The sequence below is a fragment of the Sinocyclocheilus anshuiensis genome, unplaced genomic scaffold (genome assembly GCF_001515605.1).
Source record: "Sinocyclocheilus anshuiensis isolate Anshui unplaced genomic scaffold, SAMN03320099.WGS_v1.1 scaffold3418, whole genome shotgun sequence".
Lineage (NCBI taxonomy): Eukaryota > Metazoa > Chordata > Actinopteri > Cypriniformes > Cyprinidae > Sinocyclocheilus > Sinocyclocheilus anshuiensis.
The window spans coordinates 43,642-65,730 of NW_015536713.1; the positions used below are offsets into that span (position 1 = coordinate 43,642).

General features: G+C 40.0%; 1 protein-coding gene across 1 annotated transcript in view; it reads right to left on the reverse strand.

Moving 5' to 3' along the window:
- LOC107655324 (trinucleotide repeat-containing gene 6B protein-like) overlaps positions 1 to 21,214 on the reverse strand; it is a 26,505-nt gene extending 5,291 nt beyond the window's left edge. Inside the window, exons 1-15 of the mRNA XM_016442788.1 lie at positions 21,195 to 21,214; positions 16,568 to 16,722; positions 15,784 to 15,857; positions 15,656 to 15,677; positions 10,190 to 10,537; positions 8,053 to 9,933; positions 7,812 to 7,967; positions 6,558 to 6,739; positions 6,391 to 6,465; positions 6,156 to 6,308; positions 5,633 to 5,764; positions 5,431 to 5,553; positions 5,243 to 5,350; positions 3,410 to 3,614; positions 2,125 to 2,244 (exon numbers count right to left, since the gene is read on the reverse strand). Of these exons, the coding sequence (XP_016298274.1) occupies positions 2,125 to 2,244; positions 3,410 to 3,614; positions 5,243 to 5,350; positions 5,431 to 5,553; positions 5,633 to 5,764; positions 6,156 to 6,308; positions 6,391 to 6,465; positions 6,558 to 6,739; positions 7,812 to 7,967; positions 8,053 to 9,933; positions 10,190 to 10,537; positions 15,656 to 15,677; positions 15,784 to 15,834 (3,556 nt within the window). The 5' untranslated portion in view covers positions 15,835 to 15,857; positions 16,568 to 16,722; positions 21,195 to 21,214. The remainder of the gene's footprint in view (positions 1 to 2,124; positions 2,245 to 3,409; positions 3,615 to 5,242; positions 5,351 to 5,430; positions 5,554 to 5,632; positions 5,765 to 6,155; positions 6,309 to 6,390; positions 6,466 to 6,557; positions 6,740 to 7,811; positions 7,968 to 8,052; positions 9,934 to 10,189; positions 10,538 to 15,655; positions 15,678 to 15,783; positions 15,858 to 16,567; positions 16,723 to 21,194) is intronic.
- Positions 21,215 to 22,089: the final 875 nt, after the last annotated feature.

The window sequence follows — 22,089 nt, forward strand, 5'->3', positions numbered from 1 at the left end:
TCATGTGAACTCTTTGCACAGACAGTCAGATGTTCTTGCTTCCATTGAAGCACAAAATGCCCTTTGGATCATTCTCAATTCATGCTCGAGAACATGATCAGGTTTTTTACACAAACCTGAGAAATTCATAACAGCTCAATTATTGCCGTCAAAATAAAAACAGAGATAATCTGAAAATCATGTTAATCTGTCCATTAACATTTTTTTACTCAAACTGTCGTGCTAGGAATACAAATTGTATTATACAGAAAAAATGCAAAGAAGCTTTTGCACTAGTGGACTTTTGTGTGCAGACCCCACAAAAATGTTGATATTATGAAATCATTTTTGAAAGGTCCTTTCACTAAATAGCCACACATTATTAAATGGTGCAAATAACACAGACTCACCTCACAAACACTGTGAGCTCTTATTCAGTCCGGTGAAATGGTCTGGAAAACATGAATTCTCTTCTGTCTTCTAAACTTACTGGTTTCCAAATGCCTCTTTTACTCTCAGAGCCTTTTCTATGGGGTGGGGGTTCCTTTCCCTGAAAATGACAGAACTCGTAATGCTGTTAACAAATAGGCTAATCAAGAGAAAGCCCCCGTTAGCCCCCCAACAAAAGCCCCTCTAGTTAGCCAACTAGCCGCAATAACACTAAGTGCTGTTTGCGTGTGACTAGAGACAGAGTAGTCTTGTTATTTAAACCCCAGTGGGAAAAATGAGTGAATTTGACCGTCTGGGACCCTTCAGGCTCAACCGAGCTCTCCTCTCAGGGTCAGGATAGTCCCAGCTGGGGAAGAGAGGCCTGCCTGCTGGGGGAATGCTCTTTTATATTAACCCCCTGCTGTTACTGAAACCCCGCTGGATTTTAGAGTGATGTTGTGATGATACTAAAAGACACGGGTCCTGGTCCTTCAGTGCAGACCTGTCACACAGTATCACCACTCTCCTCATCTGCCTAGAAAACTGCTCCTGAAAGTCCTCCACAGGAAGTGCTCGCTCTTGTCTAAAAAGATTCATTTCAAATGTAATTACTAGTGATCAGCAAATATTTCTTTATTCTGTTTTGATATGAAGTGATAATTTTCATCTTTTTAAACCCTGATAACCAGGCCCACATGGAATTTGAGCATATGCTGCAGATTTCTGTCAAATCCAGTATTTGTGTGTTAATTATAGTATTTTGGTTAATTTAATTATGCATTTAGCTACACATAAGGAGGTAGTACTTCTACTCAATTTAACTCATTTTATCATGCTTAAATCACAAATCTTCTTCTAAAATCAGTGCAGAAAATCAGGAAAAGTGTGCAGATTGCACTTAGAAATTATACGTGAATATGATTCATAGGGTTGTAACGGTATGAAAATTTCTTATCACGATTATAGTGACCAAAATTATCACGGTTATCAGTATTATCACGTTATTGTTAATATGTGCTGGAGATGTTAAAAAAGTACCGACACATAAATCACTTCAAGTTTTATACTTAAAAATCAACAAACAACAAATAAAATGAGCTTTTGTTTGCATAATCACTAAAACAATAACATTACCAACGATGTTCGGATTTTAAATGAAAACTTGACTGACAACAGTTTGATAGCATGTTGAAATATATGTAAATGTTCAAATAAAGCTTGGAAAAAGTTTCATAAAAAAACACGTGAGACTGTTACTTAAGACTGGACAGTATTTATTTATCACGAGTTGTTCAAATCGCAGTAATCTAATACGGTTTTAATGACAATTAAAAGATGAAACGGTAATCCTAACCGTGGGGAATTTTATCATGATTTATCTTCAAACCGGTAACCGTTACATCCCTATGTGACACTGAAGACTGGAGTAATGATGCTGAAAATTCAGCTTTGATCACAGAAATAAATTACATTTTAGAATATATTCACATAGAGACCAGCTATTTAAAAATATAATTATATTTCACAATATTACTGACTTAAACATATTTTTGATTCTTTAAAAAAAAAAAATAAAAATAAATTCAAATTCTGTTTTTTTAACAGTAGTGTGGCTATGCCTAAGAATCAGATTTGAGCTTTTGATAGTGAACAAAGACAAGACAGATTAGGTAATTCAAAACAACGAAATCACTAAAGATCTGGTGTGAATGTTACCTGGAGGCCAGGTGGGGTTGACAGGAGATGCGTCGACCTTCCCTCCTGTGCTTCGGTGCCAGCTGCCGCCCAAAACATCGTACTGAGAGAACGAGGAGCCGCTGGCCTGCTTGACCGGCCCTGAACACACACACAGAGCTCAACACCTATCCAATCAGTGCTACTTTCATTCATTTTCTCAAATTACATGTTTTTTTTTTCATTTTTAATCATCAAATAGTCATTAAATTCTTCTAATCAAAAAGAATGTCTAATCAACTGAATTAGTAACACCTTATTTTTTTTTATATAATATACTAACATTTGAACAATAACAGATAAAATGCTATGAAATGTTTTGTTGTTTTTGCCAAAATGTTGTGCTGTCCATTTTTCTGGATTCTGTGTTTTATGATTTTATTAATAATAAATGTGTGTGTATATATATACATATACACATATATATACAGTATATATTCAGAAACGTATATATTCATGGTAATCAAATGAATCCACAAAACTTGAAATGATATATCAGGCAATTTCATGGCAAACTCTGAGTAAATAAAAAATTGCATTAGCAATTATATAAGCTCTTTCACATTTATATTTGAAAATAAAAAGAATTGATATATTCACATTATGGGATTCATTTGTTTGTTTATTTTATTTAACATCATAGCAGCAAAGGCTATTTCATGGCAAATTTCAGAGCAGTATAAATTCAAATCATCAACAATAAAACTTCAATGACAAAGAAAATTACATAAAATATTTTCTTTACAGCAAAATAAGAACATAGCTCTTTTTTAGAAGCTCTTAGACTTGAAATGAAACTTACAAATGAAAATCTACTCATCCTCAGGCCATCCAAGATGTAGATGAGTTTGTTTCTTCATGGGAACAGATTTATTTCATTCATTCATTGAATGAATGAAACATTAATTTCTCAAACATTCATCAATTCCTTTAATTACATTTTGAATAAAACCATCCTCTAATATCATTTAAAGCAGCAAATTCCAATAAAATATGCTCAACAGTTAAAGGGATAGTTCACCCAAAAATGAAAATTCTGTCATTAATTACTCACCCTCGTGTCGAGTATTCTCGCAGCTTCGTAACTTTACAGTTGAACCAGTGACGTCACACGGACTACTTTGTCGATCATCTTGGTACTTTTCTGGACCTTGAACGTGGTAGTTACCTTGCTGTCTATAGGATTAATTTTTGGGTGAACTAACCCTTTAAAGACGTTCATTCATTCATTCATTCATTCATGTGTTTGAGGAGGTGGGGTCCTCACCTGTGAAAGCAGCAGGAGCTTTGCTGTGCAGCTCAGATCCTCCCATGGCTGCATGCACTGGCCCATCAGACTGTTTGTGTGCGTTCATGCCCAGCTGGTGGAGATGCACGTCTGGGTGTTTGGGGACGTGTCCTCCCATGGGGGGCGGCGAGAGTTTGGGCCCAACACCCTGCTGCTGCTGCAGAATTGCCATGATCCGCGCCAGCTACAAAGAAAACACACGTTAATGAAACAAACTTGGTCCATTCAAAATGTTCTTTCAAAGCATGAGTATTTGTATTCCAGTTAATATACCTAAAAACACAGAATAAGATATTAAGACTTGTTATTAGAGATTTCATCTTGATTGTAATGTTATGTTGACTTATGCATAAAAAGTGTAAATCTGCCAGTTTGCCAAGTAGAGAAAATCAATGAAAAGACTGGTCTTACAAGATAGTAGGTCTGGGGTATCGATTCAGATGTCCTGATTCGATTCGATTTCGATTCGCAAGCTCTCGATTCGATTCGATTCTCGATTTTTTGATTACATTCAGTGAATATAGTTTTAATACAAATGCTATTGATATTTCTAAAAAATGAACAGTAAACATCAGTTTACAAATGGTGAATTAATAAAAAGAAATTAAGAACCACATGCCTGTATTTTAAACCTATACTTTTTTTTGTATGGGTCCTTTTTTAATAATAACAATAATAGGGCCCTATAAAATGTTCTTAATTTTTCTGGTAATCAGATGAAGGCATAAAACATTAATTTAATTTTTGCGAATCACGCGTATGGCCATGATAAGCGCTGAATGAATGACAGGCTTTCTGTTGTAACATCGCGCAAGGTAAATAAGGGTGACATCTAGTGGAGAAGACTAATGATAAGATTCACGTTAATCAGATCTTATTTTAAATGTGTGCTGAAATAAATCCCGGAAAAGATCGATTCGCGGCTTTTGAGAATCGATATCGAATCGACGTCATTTAAAAAAACGATTAATCGAAAAAAACAATTTTTTTGCCCAGCCCTACAAGATAGTCATCTAATTTTCTTTAAGACTAGTTATAATTTTTTGAAATTCAGATACATAAAAGCATAGATTACTCAAAGTTACCGTAAATCCAAAAATAAGACTGATTACTTATTGGCTAACTGCTAGTTGGTCAAACTCATTTTTTTTTAAAATAGAAACCATTTAATGAACCCTTAAACAAAATCTTTAAATAAGTCAGCATAATGCATTTTGTGTTTTGTATCATATTTGATATATCAGGCTTTTATGGCTCATAAAGTCTGATATAGTGAGAATACGGAGGAAAAAACAGCTCAGTTTTATTCAGAGACAGTTTTACCCTTGCTGATATTTACATGTATATTTATATGTATGTATATTTATGTGGCCAAAAAACAAAGAATGAAATTCTGATAGCTTGTAATAGTGAGAATATGGAGGAAAAAACAGCTCAGTTTTATTCAGAGACAGTTTTACCCTTGCTGCTATTTACATGTATATTTATATGTATGTATATTTATGTGGCCAAAAAACAAAGAATGAAATTCTGATAGCTTGTAATGTAAACCAATTGTAAGATTGATGATCAAAACATATGATGAAATGCTATACAATCCTGACTGAGAGGTCATTAAAAACAAAAATGTTTCTCAAAAGCCTGATGATCATATTTGATGCTGACATTTGAATATGACTTTGTTTTTTTTTGTTTTTGTTTTTTTTAATGATGAATGGACAACTTAGTAAACTTAAGTTGCTTCAGTCCAGTAAATGTTCGTCTTGAATATTAGTCAGTAGGGGGCGCTGTGCGGTTACTTGGATGCTGTACCTGCTGTGGGTCGTGCTGTTGTCTCACAGGAGGAGGAAACTTCCTCTGATTCAGAAACTGCTGCTGCTGTTGTTGTTGTTGTTGTTGTTGCAATAGGAGCTGACAGGCCTGAGATAGAGAATGTACATAAAACATTAAAACAACACTTTTTAAACACCTTACATGATAGGGCTAAATGTGATACATACTAGTTGAAACTGTTGCATGTGTGGATGAATGCCACCGAGCATGGCGAGGTGTTGGGGGGAAAGCTGTGGAGGGAACATGCCTCCACTAGGGGGCGCCATTGGCTTTAGAATTGGCCCAGGAACCTGCAGAACAACGGAGGAACCATGATATGACTGTGAGCTAATAAACATCCATTTATCAGTGTTAAAACCAAGAACTGACCTGAGGCGGCAGGAACTGATGAGGCACTTGTGCTCGTATCCCAGGGGAAGGGTTTAAGGGGTGCACACCAGCCTGATGAATCCCTCTCAATGGTGGAATCCCACCACCGCCAAACATACTATGACCTCCAACCTTCAAAATAACAGCAAAGAAGAGCAACAGCTAAAGCTTAGGGCTTTGGAGGGTTTTTAGTTCGAGTCCATTAAAATCTACCAATGAACTTTCACCCTTGTGACCTTGAACAGCCGGCATGAAACAGAAGCGGCAATGGACTTCTGTATGGTGACGTACTTTCGAGTGAAACCGCTTGTCGAATATGACCAAAAAAAAAAAGCACTTGATATTGAGTAGCATCAGGTAAATCTGATCTCACAGGTTGCTCCAGGGTCACTCAGGGCTGGAATAAGTCCAGCTGCTTTTCGTTTTCGAGAGGGTTTCTGCTTTTATATGCCATGGGATATTTGTTATTAGATATGACTCTCTTTGCCCTTCAGTGAAGATGTGATTGGATGCGTCTCAGTACCTTGTCCAGGTAAGGTCCGGTCTCCCCGCATGGCGTCTCTTTGGACATCTGTGAGCGGAAGGCTCCCCCAGTCCTGCCGCCTCTCCGCATCTCACCATCATTCATTCCTCTCCTATCGTGCCTACTATCGTGACCCATACTGGAGTCTTCATCCTGAAAAACACATACAGCATATTTCTACACATCTGCAGCAACACACAAGAGCAGATCAGCAAAGTGGTAACGAAGAGCTTACCATAACACTCATGTTTGAGAACTGCCGAGTCACAGGAGATGCCCACGAGTCCCCACTGTTGCCTTTAAGAGGGCTCTGGGGGACAAACCAAAGGGTTACTTAGGAGTCGATAAGTTTTCCCTAAGTAAAAAAGCCTTAGGGAGATCAAAAAAGAGCTCCCAACATACCTTAGCGTTGAGTCTCCTGGCCCCCTGACCTTGCCCCCAGCCCCCGGAGTTGTATGTGGACAGGTTGCTTTGAGATCCCCGACTGCCCCAAACACCAGTGCCACCACCCTCTTCCTCCAAACTGGAGTGTCGGGATACAGTCGAGCCTTCCTCACCCCATCCCTCTTGCATAGACTTTGAACCTTAATAGTAAATATGAAGATCAGCTCAAATGACACTTGAAAAGTTCCACAATTAATTGGCAACACAATCACAATTACGGCTGCCATGATTACCTAATTGTGAAAAGATTTAATTAACCAGCATTATATTTAGATTTACTCTCATTGTATCAAATGTTACCATTTACAACATTTTTGTAGTGCTTAACATTTCCGTTCATCTACTCTGCAAACATGTGCGATTGGTTACAATAGCAAATGCAATAGCAAATCACCAAACCAAAATAATGTTAGTGACCAAATATGCAATTATGTCCGGCAATTTTACTGATTTCTAACGGAGTGCTCTATGGACCAGTTTGGATGTGTAATCTATATAAAAAAAACACAACATGCTGTTACCCACAACAAAAAAGTATTTTAATGTAAATACATTTGAATGTAATCACAATTTCAATATCAAGGGACATAATCAACAATTAGAATTTTAGTCAGTCATGCAGCCATAGCAAATCACCAAACCAAAATAATGTTAGTGACAAAATATGCAATTATGTCCGGCAATTTTACTGATTTCTAACAGAGTGCTCTATGGACCAGTTTGGATGTGTAATCTATATAAAAAAACACAACATGCTTTTACCCACAACAAAAAAGTATTTTAATGTAAATACATTTGAATGTAATCACAATTTCAATATCAAGGGAAATAATCAACAATTAGAATTTTAGTCAGTCATGCAGCCATTTGAGAAACCCCATCTTACAGTTGTTCTCAGGGTTGCCAGATCTGCAGAACAAAACCAAGCCACTGGCCAATAAAAACTATTTCAATGACTTGCCCCAAAACTAGCCCAAATAATCACTGTATAATAGTAGTTGTGAACACAGTGTCTCATTAAGTACAGTATTATCATTTGTAGAATATAAATTAGGTAGAATGAAATATTTCAATACAAGCATAATTGGTGCAACATGTCAAACCTTTAACCCACAGGGAAAAAACCTGCCAATGGTTTAAAAGTAGCCCAATTCCTTGCAAAAACCACAGACTTGGCAACCCTTGAGCATGTGCACTTAGACAGGCTCTTACCACATTTAGTAGAATGGGAATGCACATTTCCCCATCCTTCTCCTTTCCCTGGTTCACTGGATTCCCCCCAACCATCAAACGATTTCCCCCAAGCAGCTGTACTGCTGTCCATGGACGAATCGGAGGGACCACTGCTGCGTGCCCATGTCGCAGGAACTGGAATGTGAACATGTGTTGATGAATGGGATGTTTCTGATTTGAAATGGTTTAACTACTTCAAAATGCACTGCCGCCTTCTTACCAGAAGTTTTAGATGGAGCTCCAGCCTGTCTCCCAGACGACTGCTGTTGGTCCTGTGAGCTGTTCTTATCCCACAGATTGACGGCCCTGCTGTTGTAGCGTGACGGATCCCCCCATGCAGATGTGCCGTCGTCGATTTCCATCTTCCGGTTGATGGACTGCGGCAAGGGTTCCTCCCACCCACTCGGCTCTACAACAGAAGGCATCTGAGGGATGGGCCCACAGGTCCACCCAGACCCTTTACCCTGGTCGTCTGTCTCTCCTGGACGACCCTGATCCTGCAAGGCTTTTGGATATCCCGGCATTTGCTGCTGGGTTTGTGATTGCTGTTGTTGATTTTGGGTCTTAAGTGCTGCTTGTTTGTTTGGTGTCCGTGATGGAAGAAGCTTCTCACCCCATCCCTGGTGCTGTTTGACACTGCCGCCTCCCAAGCCACCACTCCGCTGTCCCGACCCTTCCGGGCTGCCCCATAACCCTTCATCCTGATTCTTGCAGTCACTGTCTCTCTCTTCATTCCAGCCTCCACCCTCGGGTAATGGAGTCCACTCACTTCCACCACCCTGGTTCCACCCCGTCCCTTCCTTCCTGCTAGTATCTTCAACCTCCTGGCCTTCTCCCCAACCGCTTCCTTTGCGACCATTCCCAACGCTTGTTTCTCCATGCCCGGTCCACCCTTGATCTCTTCCCACCTGGCCAACCTCCTGCTTCTGCATTTTGGAGCTGGAAAGGTCACCTGCTTCCCGCCAGCCTTCCTTACTATGGGCGGTGTGCTCTTCTACATCCCAGCCAACATTCCCACTGTCACCCTCAAAATCCCAGGCGGCATTCTGCTTGATCTGGGTCTTGCCCCATCCTGTGTTGCACAGTACTTTAGGATCCAGGTTAGTGTGATTGATCATGGTCTGTAAGGCTTCCTCTGGGGGGAGGGCCTGACATTTTGAGGGGCTTTGGACCAGATTTTTGGCATCCTCATTGCGTTCTCTGCCAGTTAATTCTCCCTCAGATCCATTCCAATCATCATCTGCTTTCTGATTGTCGTCTTCTGATGCCACGCTGTTCGCAAACACTGAAGAGTCCTGTAAACTATCTGTGCTTACCTCAGAGATCTCTCTCACATCCTCTTTTGATGCTCCAGCCGCTGAGTCTGAGGTCCATCCTGTAGCTGCCTGTTTGTTTGAACCTACCGTGTCTCTGTCCAACACTTCCTGAGAGATGCCAGTGCCATCACCAGAACTTCCAACTACTGCATCACTGCTCTTCCCAACAGGGTCTTCTCCTGTATCCCACACTTCCTTATTGGAGACTCCATCATCTCCACCACCATTTGGTCCAGCTTGAAGCTCTGTCCAATCCCCTGTAATGCGCTCTTCGTTCTTGCAGAGTGTCTGGTACAGTGCACTGGCTGGACTCAAGGGTGTGGGAGAAGATTCCTCAGAAGCAGTGTGGAATAAGAGATTTCGACTGGAGGCTGCTTCATCGGGGTTGTAATTTGGATTTAGACCTTGAGTGCCCTCCTGGTCTCCAGAAAGCAGCGGCACCTTGGAATTGAAGTCTTGATTGACACCTTTAATGGATTCTTTATTCTCAGAGTGTGAAGACGCACCTCCTATCGCATTGGCTTCTGCATATTCAGAGAGTCGAGAAGAACTGTCCTTTCCCAGGCCGTCAGACTCATCCATCCCCGAACTGGGAGAATGTGGAGTCTGATCACTATTCCATGAGTCTTCCGGTCTTGACCATTTCTCAACATCAGAATTATCCTTGTCCATTCCCTGAGCGGAGGGTTGACGTCCTGAGCCCAGCCCCCATGTGTAATTTGCATAAGTGGGAGTGGCAGAGGTGTCAGACGATGAGTGCAGAGAAACTGAATCTACTGTAGGATCTGGAAGAGAAAAACACACCACATCAAAAAAGAATAAAAGCCAACAAAAAAAAAAAAAACAACCACCACCACATGATTATACTTTTGTTCAACAAGGATGCATTAAACAGATCAAAATTGACAGTAAAGAAAAATCACAAAATTCTAACCCTTGCATGGAGATTTATTAAGTATTATAAAAGAACCACACAGCTCTGTTTAATTCATTTTATTAAGTCCATTCTGTATCCAATAATTTTCTTTTCATTCGCCCCACCTGAGTCATCAGCTTGCTCCTGCAGGGGAAGTTGGGGCATGGTGTCCCCTCCGTTTCCGCCCCCCAGCAGCATGCAGGACAGTGGCGGCTGGCCCCTCTTCAGTAGCACTTTTGGTTCCTGTTGGTTGCGGAAGCGCGGGGGCACCTCACGGGGCATGTAGCGCTGGGACACCGCGGAGGAGGGCTGTCCGTTGGCCACAGTGGTCCACTTTGCATTGTTCTCTCCCTCAGGGGGGTCCGACGAACCCCCGACAACAGGACAGGGGGAGTTTTTTTCGTCTGGACCGGGTCGTAATGAAGCAGAGGTAAGGGTTACAAGGGATGCAGGAGATGGAAATGAGCCCAATTCTAAAAGGAGCAGAGCGGTTAAGAAGAAACAAATTAAAAAAAAAAAAAAACATTGCAATGAATAACATTTCTTAAAATGAGTTCTATATAAAAGGCAGAACATTTCTGAAATCTGAACTAAACTCTCACTGCACAAACGCAGGAAGTGATGTGATGCATCCTGATAAAGCACAACAGCGACTGCTCACTCATAAACATATCTAAGTAAAATTTTCAGAACTTGAACCAAACCAACACAGAACTCAGAAATTAGATAAAAACAAGTGATGTACCAACTTTCAGTAACCAAAAATATTCAGGCAAACAGAAAAGATAAAAAAAGTTTTAAAGAGGCGAAACCATTGAGTGAACTGTTTATTAAACATGTCAGCAATGACAACACACTCCAACATGATCAAAAATGGTTTTACAGGGTTTAAAGTGACAGCAGCCTATACTGCGCTCCCTCTTGTCAATGTCATTAACTTTAATCAAACAACAAATGACAAATAGAAAACATATCACTGCACTTGGCCAAATAACTCTTGTAGCTTTAACAAGGATTAATCTATATTTAATTTATATAGTGAAAAACTTTTTTTTCTATGCAGATGCAACAAAATCACCCCACTAACTCTAGTGATTAATTCTTTCCAAATAAAGCTATTCCTCTGGTGAAAATACCTGTATTCATTCATACTGTATAAATGCACATATTTATAAAAAATATTGCAATATTGTCAGTTTTTTCCTAATATCTTGCAGCCCTACTTTGAATTTCAATATAACACAGACCAATATAGTACAGTGTTTCCCACAGTATTACACTCTATGTGTGGCGGCACTTCCCCTGAGGAAAATATATATGTTTATAATATAAATATAAAACAGATGGGCTTATTGAAAGTGCAAATTAATTCTCTGCCAGCAGGAGGCGCTTTAAGAGCGGCAGAAATAGCGGTCTCCCCAGTAACGGCTGTACACAAAACAGCACTGCGCTCATGAACGCTGCTTTATCAGGCATTATAGTAAAGATTAAATGAAAATGACATCAAAACTTTTCTGAAGACAATCGGTTTCCTTCAAAAAAGATACATTCATATAAAAACACGTGCCGCGCTTTGACTTTGAACCGTGCAGAGCTCATGTTTATTCAACGAAGTCAAAGCCTTTTGGAAAATCTATTTGTGGCGGTCAGTGTTGATATTGTGGCGGGATGCCACAAACAAGTCAATGTATGGGAAACCCTGTAGTAACAGAAACTTGTATTGTATTATTCATTGTAAAGCCTATTCAAATCAATTTCTGATACTAATACCAGATAGGCTATATGATCATGTTTAAATATATTACATATAATTACGTACATAAAGAAATATACTTTGTGTTGGATCAGTTACCTGTGTCGGCAGTGTGCAGCCGACACACCCACCTTAACGATTTCAATATATTGCTAATCCTGCCCAAAAAAAGACCATAAACATTGCAGATAACACATATCTTAAAAACAAATCCCATGTGACTGATACACTTCAAATCAGGTGATCTTAGGTCAGTTTTTTGGATGTCAGACAGTGATGCCCTCTGCTGGTAGGGAATAGTAAGATCGATGACAGCTCGAACACTCCGGTGGTTTCACTGCCTGACGGCAGTTTAGAACATAATGAGCAATCCAGTAGGGTTGTGACGGTGAGGAAATTTTCCCACCGGTTAATCGACGTGTAACAACACTGGTAATACCGGTATCACCGCGGTGGCGTCCCCTCTTTTCCTCGCTTTCCTTCGCTTTTAAAGAGCTTGTAAAAGCAAAATTTTACTTTCACTTTCAAATAGCGGCAATTCGGAGTAAAGCAATTGTTCGTTTTTAGTTCGTTTGAATTTTCCTCACTTTTAAATAGCTTAAAAGCGCCGTGCGCATTTTACTTTCACTTTCGAATTAGCGGCAGTTAGGTGTCAATTGCTTGAATGCAACAACAAAATACAAAGTCAAACTCACTTTAGCGTATATATAAAACATAGAACTTTTATTAACATATACACCATGCTATAGGGCAGGCTATGCCTAATATAAAATAACAAATAACTTACATAAAGTTTATATGTACAAAACTGGAAACAAGTAAACATGTATAATATATAACCAAATAAATAAGAAACGTAGAACGTTTATTAGCAAAACGAGTAAGAAAGCCTGGAGGCATGGCATACACCTTGATGTCAAATAAAATAAATAAATGACACAAAGTTTAAATAAAGTAAAAATCAGCAAACAATGTGGAACCAATTAAATAAGAAACGAATGTTTAAAAAAACTTCCAAAATCACCTTAGATAAACGGCAAAATCAGCAGGCTTTTCAAAATCCTAAATATTGCCAAACAGTAGGGGTGTGCGATATATATCGTTTGCGATAATATCGTAATTGTTGTTCTAACGATGTGAGATTTGACATTATCGAGTATTTTGCAAAAAACTTTCAAAACACCCCTACAGAGTGCATGCATACATTACGTGAAGTCTACACTAGTGCGCGCGCACATTTAGAGTGCAGTCTATTACAACACATTTAGAATGATCACAAATTCAAGACATGGGGGCAGAAAATGTATATATTTATACCACTTCAAATAGCCTAGTTAATCAATTTCACACAAAGAGTGCCGTTTTTTTTTCTCCAAAAATGACAATGATTACAACTGTGATACTGATTTTTTTTACAACAGTTCAATAAACAAGAAGTTAATTAAGAGACTTACGCTTTAGACACCATATTTCCTGTTTTTGCGCTATTTTGACAACAAAAAATAATTCCAAACAACCACAGCGCTGTTTTGCGTCTCTGAGCAACATGACACAGTTTTGTTCCTGATTGAATTAATCGTTTAAATGATTCGGTTCAATCGCATTGACTTATTAACAGTGACTTGCTGCCACCTACTGGCGGTTTTAATTTCACATTCAGAGTATCTTTTATTATTTAAATAATTTCAAATATCAGTATTCAAAAGATAATGGACACTTTTAGAAAAAAAAAGGCTTTATAAAGGTCAAAATGCCCATAAAATGTAAAAATATTGATTTCTATCAGTGTGAACTGACCACTGCACAGAATATGAAGAATGTCAAGTCAGCTGTCCATGGCAGTCCTTAAGATACCAGCACAATAACACACTCAGCAAAATATCGTCTAATTATCGTTATCGATAAAATCCCAGCAAATATTGAGATATTATTTTTTGTTAATATCGCACACCCCTACCAAACAGGTGCTTTTGCATTTCGTTTCGAAACTAAATCATCCGTGATCGTCTTGTCTGTCTCACCTCACTCTTCTTGTCAGTCAGCTCGACTCACTCTCCTCACGTAATAAATAAAATCTGACTCCTGCTCCGTGGAGCACTGTCGTTCGCACACGGTTCGGCACGGAGCATTGAGCGTTTAGTTTTTAAAAGTGTCTGTCCTCTAACTGAACAAGGCTAAATGATTTTTGTTACTATAAAAAAATCAAAAAGACAAAAAAATCAAATGGCGGTGCCACGGTAGGCAAATGACGTAACCGGTGTTGCGGCTTAACACCGGTATAACCTAAAACACCGTCTATCGCGGCAACTGTATTTTGGACGCCTCTACACTTTTCAGTTCAGAGTTTGGTGTTTTTGACTAGTTTATCTAGATTTTTCTTCAGCGACACTAATTCATCCACTTTAAAGTGCAGGGCTCGGCATTAATGCTTGTCCGCTTGTTCGGGACAAGTGAATGTTTTGGACGGGCAAGTGAAAGAGAAATTTACTTGCCCAATTGGACAAGTAGCCTAACTTGAAAATGTCAATACCAAAAACAGTAATAGCTGCCTTTATTTGTGATATAGCCTTTGTTATAGGGGTGTGTGATATATATCGTTTGCGATAATATCGTAATTGTTGTTTTAACGATGTGCGATTTGACATTGAATATTTTGCAAAAAACTTTCAAAACACCCCTACAGAGTGCACACATACATGAAGTCTAGACTAGAGCGCGCACGCATTTAGAGTGCAGTCTATTACAACACATTTAGAATGATCACAAATTCAAGACATGGGGGCAGAAAATGTATATATTTATACCACTTCAAATAGCCTAGTTAATCAATTTCACACAAAGAGTGCCGTTTTTTTTTCTCCAAAAATGACAATGATTACAACTGTGATACTGATTTTTTTTACAACAGTTCAATAAACAAGAAGTTAATTAAGAGACTTACGCTTTAGACACCATATTTCCTGTTTTTGCGCTATTTTGACAACAAAAAATAATTCCAAACAACCACAGCGCTGTTTTGCGTCTCTGAGCAACATGACACAGTTTTGTTCCTGATTGAATTAATCGTTTAAATGATTCGGTTCAATCGCATTGACTTATTAACAGTGACTTGCTGCCACCTACTGGCGGTTTTAATTTCACATTCAGAGTATCTTTTATTATTTAAATAATTTCAAATATCAGTATTCAAAAGATAATGGACACTTTTAGAAAAAAAAAGGCTTTATAAAGGTCAAAATGCCCATAAAATGTAAAAATATTGATTTCTATCAGTGTGAACTGACCACTGCACAGAATATGAAGAATGTCAAGTCAGCTGTCCATGGCAGTCCTTAAGATACCAGCACAATAACACACTCAGCAAAATATCGTCTAATTATCGTTATCGATAAAATCCCAGCAAATATTGAGATATTATTTTTTGTTAATATCGCACACCCCTACCAAACAGGTGCTTTTGCATTTCGTTTCGAAACTAAATCATCCGTGATCGTCTTGTCTGTCTCACCTCACTCTTCTTGTCAGTCAGCTCGACTCACTCTCCTCACTGGAGAAATTAAATCTGATCTGTGATGCGACTGTCGTTCGGCACGCTGCATTGAGCAGCCGCATTCAGTTTTTAACGGTAGTGTCTGTTCTTTTACTGAACGAAATGATTTTTATTACTATAAAAAATCAAAACAACGGTGGGGGTCGGTGCTGCGGTGGGCAAGTGACGGCTTTGTTGCGGCTTAACAACGGTATCACCGTCAGCACCGTCTATCGTGGCAAGCCTACGATCCAGTCATTTTAATCAAACTTCACTTACCCAAATCAAACACAAAAGCAAATTACTAACCTTTTGCGCTGTCTTCAGAGTCCTGTAATAAAAACAAACTGCTCGTCAGATGTTTGCATGCACATATGCAGCTAATGGATGTTTTCTCGAGTATGTACAATGTTAAACCCAACAAAAGCATTGCCCACCTCCTGATGACTGCTGTCTCCTGTCTTATGGTGACTTATGGTGTCTTCCATGAACTGCTGCTCCTTTCCTGTTCCTGTGACATGACACACACATCACATTATAGCTCTGTGGTTAACTGCACTGTTTTATTGATAGACGCAGTATATGCCCTGTATGCATGCCATGAAAATATTTGCATCAAGCCAGGTAATGAAGCAGTAAAGATTTTATTCTACTGTTTTTGTGTTAATACTTGCAAACTTTCTTACACAAACCCAATGCACAACATCACACTGATGGCAAATGGTAAAAATAACCAGATACATACATCACGGCACTGAACGATGACCATACTACGATATTAGTTCTCTAGTGTACTTCAAAGACCAGTGTACTACACGAAATGAACTGTCGGGTTTTGCCATAAAGCTGATTTATTTATCTTTCTGCTTGAACTTACCAAGCTAGCATGCTAATTATGGCGCATTCACACACAAACGTTCAAACGCACAGACAAATATGCTTTGGTATCACTTAAAACAACTAGAAAAGGGTTACTTGGATAATTTCAGGCCACGAAAATGTATGTGAGTCTTCTACACATTTAATTATTCAGCGGATATCGATGGTAAACAGATGAAGAGATCAAAACTAAATGCAGAACTGAAGATACGTTAGCGGAATTACAAAGACAGCCTTCAAACATGACTCTAACAGATTATTTCACATGTATACGTTTGTATGTTGCTGTTAGCGCGATATATGTTGTGTATGTTTGCAAATGTTTGAGCTTGTTTTGCTCACCTCAGTAAGTCCGGCCTGCAGCTGCGCACTGACGCCGCGCCGATCAACATCCGGGTATCAGGTCACATAAACACACACATATGTAACGGGGTTGTCTCTGCGTTGTGTAAAACTCAGGATGGATACCAATTCGCGCTTGAAGACAGACTTTTATTCTGTTGACAACATATTAAACAGCAGTGATCAGATTCGCAAATCACCCTCGTGCATGCTCGCAACCAGTCACCCTCTCGGCTGGCGCGAATCTAAATTACTAACATTTATATAAACAGTTATACAACAACACAATTGAGAAATATGTACCTGTTGACAACATATTAAACAGCGGTGATCAGATTCGCAAATCACCCTCGTGCATGCTCGCAACCAGTCACCCTCTCGGCTGGCGCGAATCTAAATTACTAACATTTATATAAACAGTTATACAACAACACAATTGAGAAATATGTACCTGTTGACAACATATTAAACAGCGGTGATCAGATTCGCAAATCACCCTCGTGCATGCTCTATAATAAGGTGAACAAACTTGATGTTACCACAAATATAATGTAGCATGAACACAAATACAGTATTCATTTAAACGCACGTATTTATCAATATTAGTCCATAAGACGGTTATACAATTAGTACACTATACTTTTATCACGGAGCACTCACTCACCGCAGCAGTCACCCTCTCGGCTGGCGCGAATCTAAATGACCCTACCGGAACTAGTTCATTATCTGGGTGGAGCGTGCAGGTAGAGTGCAATTAAAGGGACCAAAACACACCACTATAAACAATTACAGTATCATTTGCATTAACCAATAGAGCAAAATGTATACCATAGAGAAAAAAAAAGAAAGAAAAATATGAGATACCATATAAAACTCAAGCAACATAAATCATGTTTACCCCAGAACTTTTTGCTGGTTCATTATCTCAATCAATCTCGTAACTGGTTTAAACAGTCTACCAGCTCTGGATCTCACACGACTTAGTGAACGTTTAGCAGGAAAGTTATCAACACTTATATTAGACACTGAATTAGCTTCTACAAGGCGACCACCATTAAGCATCGCAGCAGTCAAGGAAACAGGAGCAAATAATTCAACTTGATCTGCAATGGATTCAGGTACACTCCTGTCCATACCCTCAACATCATCATAACCCTCAGTTCTCAGCTGGGTTGTTGTATCAGAGCTGTCAATCACATCATGCTCCAATTCATTAGACTGAGCCGTATCCAAGGCTTGTATAGTCTCAAGAACATCTGTAGCTTCCGCCACATCATCCATGTCTGCATCATTTGTGCCATCAGAAGGTAGCTGTGTTGTTCTTGGTCTTTGCTGGCAGAGCACGTATCATATTGCCCAGCATCCTGTTCATCCTCTCACATGCTCCGTTACCCATCGGATGACAGGGAGTTGTTCTCGACTTTTGGACTCCAGAGACATTCAACAGCTCAGCGATCAGGGCACTCTCAAAGTTGGCTCCTCTATCAGAGTGGATACGCACTGGGAAAGCTGCTGGCTCATTCATTCGCTCCCTCCTATTTGGTCTCTGTCTTCTTTCGACAAAGCAAATCACCCTGCTCAAGATATTATCTTCCTGTTGTTCCTTAATTAGATGTTTATGGGACAGCACATCAAAGTCTGGTGATTCCGATGGCATTATTGCTTGTGGAAGGTGAGGCAGCAAGAAGGCATGTGACTTGATGTTTTCATCGCTATGCCTACAAGAGTGCAGAACAGACTCCACTTCCTGCTTTGACATTGTGCCAGGTAAGGAGACTTTAACTGTATGGCAGGCAACGGCCACTCCTCCAGTATCAGGAGTACTGTCAAAGGGGTGAGTAGACCAGCGAAAGACATCTTGGATATGGTCTTTTTACAGCTTCAGCCTCTGCCAGCAATTTATCATAAGGAACTCTCGTCAGACGATGGAGTACACTAGGGTGCACAAAGGGCTCTCGGCTCAGGGCATCAGCAACTACGTTTTTTGGACCAGGAACATACTTAATATCAAACTGGTATGGTGCTAGTTTAGCAACCCATCTGTGTTCGCATGCATCCAATTTAGCTTTGGACAGAATATACGTTAATGGGTTGTTGTCTGTCCAGACAGTAAATTTCTGACCCCTGAGCCAATGATGAAATTTGTCACAGATAGCCCATTTCATGGCGAAAAACTCCAATCTATGCGCAGGGTATCGTGACTGAGTGACTTGCTTGCGAAAGCAACCGGCCTAGCTACTGTTCCACCAGCAGGAAGCTGGGACAAAACTGCCCCGAGTCCATTACTTGACACATCCACTGAAAGCAAGAATGGCTCATCAAAATTTGGATGGGACAACACGACTTTTTCAAGCAAGGCTTTCTTCATTTGTACAAAAGCTTGCCTAGATTCCTCAGTCCAATCTGAAGAAGACAACTCTCTCTGATACATTTGACGCTTCCGTTTTCCACGTGGAGCCTTTGTTCCAGTAGTAAGTTTGAACAATGGTTTGGCAATAGCTGAACAATCTTCAATGCACTGCTGGTAAAACACTACCATACCCAGAAAAGATCTTAATTTCTGCCGGCAGGGGACATCAGTACCTTCAACCATAGGATCATCCTCACTGACAGAAGCGATGGCGTGGACTTTTTCAGGATCGGTAGCAATACCGTCCGCACTGATGATGTGACCTAAAAGTTTCACAGAACTCCGCAAGAGATGACATTTCTTCGGAGCAAGCTTGAGGTTATGAGCCTTCAAACGCTTAAACACAATTTCCAGACGCTCTAACGCCAACTCTTTGGTGGGTGCAAACACCAGGACATCATCCAGATAACATAATAGGCTGTTGAAATTCTGATCCCCGAATATCGTCAACATCATCCGCATGAAAGTGGCCGGACTGTTACACAGCCCCTGCGGTAAACGATTATATTCGTATAACCCAAAAGGTGATGTAAACGCTGTGTATTTCCGGTCATCTTCATGAACTTCTACATTATAGTAGCCAGATGTGAGGTCCATAGTTGAAAAATAAGCATTTTCACCCAACGCAGCAAGAGCATCCGCTTGATGGGGAAGGAGATGCGCGTCTTGTGCTATAAAAATCAGCTAATGGCATGCTAGAAAAAGCTGTGTCACTGAAGTGTTGTTTCAGCAAATCAAAAATAGGACTTGGACTTTTGGACAAATCAATAGAGGGGTTACTGCGCAAGCCCACCCTCACAACTTCCCGTGCCCGGCCCATAAGCCTACTCATGACTTCATCAGCTTGTTCTTCGACTGGCATCCCTATTTTGCGCAAATATGACAGCACTATGGCTTCCCACTCATGTATTGTGTATGGATCAGCCCGATCACCCCTAAAACAAACAGGTTCTTTGATTTCAGATTTTAGAACTCTGTTCAAGACAGATGAGTCCGCATTACTTGAACTACACATTTTAGACTCTAAACAGGAAGCAATGCTCTCCCCCATAGAGCGTCCCATTCGTTCTACCATTCCCATTATTAATTCCATCGACTCATCCCCTCTCAGACTTGGTTGTTTCAGTCCACCTTCACTAAACTGAGGTGGTCGAGGACTTGAATAATCATTTACATATTGAACAGCCTCTAAGGCAGACATTGGAGTCAATGTGACAGGAGTATAATCAAGTCTGCCTCTCCCAACTGATGGCATAGGAGAAAACATGAAGAGACCTCTACCTCTACCAAAACTGTTCTCTGACTCCATATCCTATATTGACAATACCAATGTTGAACAAAAAAATGATTATCCAAATGAAAAAAATATACACTCCTTTTCTTGATAAGAAACTCAGATAACAAAAAAAATCTTCAGTTCTCAAAATGTTCTCAGTCCAAAGTTCAGAACTTTGCTCCTCTCAACGGTGAAACGTGTTCCTTTACTCCTCCTTGTGGACAAAAGCGATATTGCGCCAAACAGCTCCGACGCGAAAACTCTCTCGTCACCCACGGCACGAACTCCTCTGGAAATCTCAGATCAGTCGTTTCAGCACGCTGCTTCCAGAGTCACGGTCACGGCACCATTGTAACGGGGTTGTCTCTGCGTTGTGTTGTGTAAAACTCAGGATGGATACCAATTCGCGCTTGAAGACAGACTTTTATTCTGTTGACAACATATTAAACAGCGGTGATCAGATTCGCAAATCACCCTCGTGCATGCTCGCAGCCAGTCACCCTCTCGGCTGGCGCGAATCTAAATTACTAGCATTTATATAAACAGTTATACAACAACACAATTGAGAAATATGTACCTGTTGACAACATATTAAACAGCGGTGATCAGATTCGCAAATCACCCTCGTGCATGCTCGCAGCCAGTCACCCTCTCGGCTGGCGCGAATCTAAATTACTAACATTTATATAAACAGTTATACAACAACACAATTGAGAAATATGTACCTGTTGACAACATATTAAACAGCGGTGATCAGATTCGCAAATCACCCTCGTGCATGCTCTATAATAAGGTGAACAAACTTGATGTTACCACAAATATAATGTAGCATGAACACAAATCATACAGTATTCATTTAAACACACGTATTTATCAATATTAGTCCATAAGATGGTTATACAATTAGTACAATATACTTTTATCATGGAGCACTCACTCACCGCAGCCAGTCACTCTCGGCTGGCGCGAATCTAAATGACCCTACCGGAACTAGTTCATTATCTGGGTGGAGCGTGCAGGTAGAGTGCAATTAAAGGGACCATACATGAAAATTAGTGTAGCAAGTGGAAACACCTTTTTGACCCTGTTACACACACACCGCTAAACAGGGGTAATAATAAAAGGTGCACCTGGTTTTTAAAATTCGTAGTATGTTTATTAAACATGTCATACTGTCATACAAATAATTTAGCAGAGTAGTTTGTTGTAGCAGACCAGCAGAGGGCGCTGTGATTTCTGCACTGACTACAGTACAGCGCACCCACGCATACTCACACTATGCAGTGCACTACAGTACAGCGCACCCACGCATACTCACACTATGCAGTGCACTACAGTACAGCGCACCCACGCATACTCACACTATGCAGTGCACTACAGTACAGCGCACCCACGCATACTCACACTATGCAGTGCACTACAGTACAGCGCACCCACGCATACTCACACTATGCAGTGCACTACAGTACAGCGCACCCACGCATACTCACACTATGCAGTGCACTACAGTACGCATGGCCATAACCAGGGTTTGAAAATGAGTGAGGTCTGGGGTGGGGTTAAGAATTGTGCTATAAAAACCCCTACACATACATCTCATTATATACACTATACACTCTAAAAGAGACAGACATGTAGATATTTGTGAAAGATGTTTTCTCTGTATTGGAGGGATGAGCATTGTTAAATTATATCGAATTGCATCAAAATATGTTAATACTTAACTATAGGTCAGGTGGATAATTTTATCAGTTGTTTGTTATTCATGCAACAATGCATATTGCTGTTATTGTTTTCATTAATAGCCATTGCTATATAGATGATAACTTTTGCTAT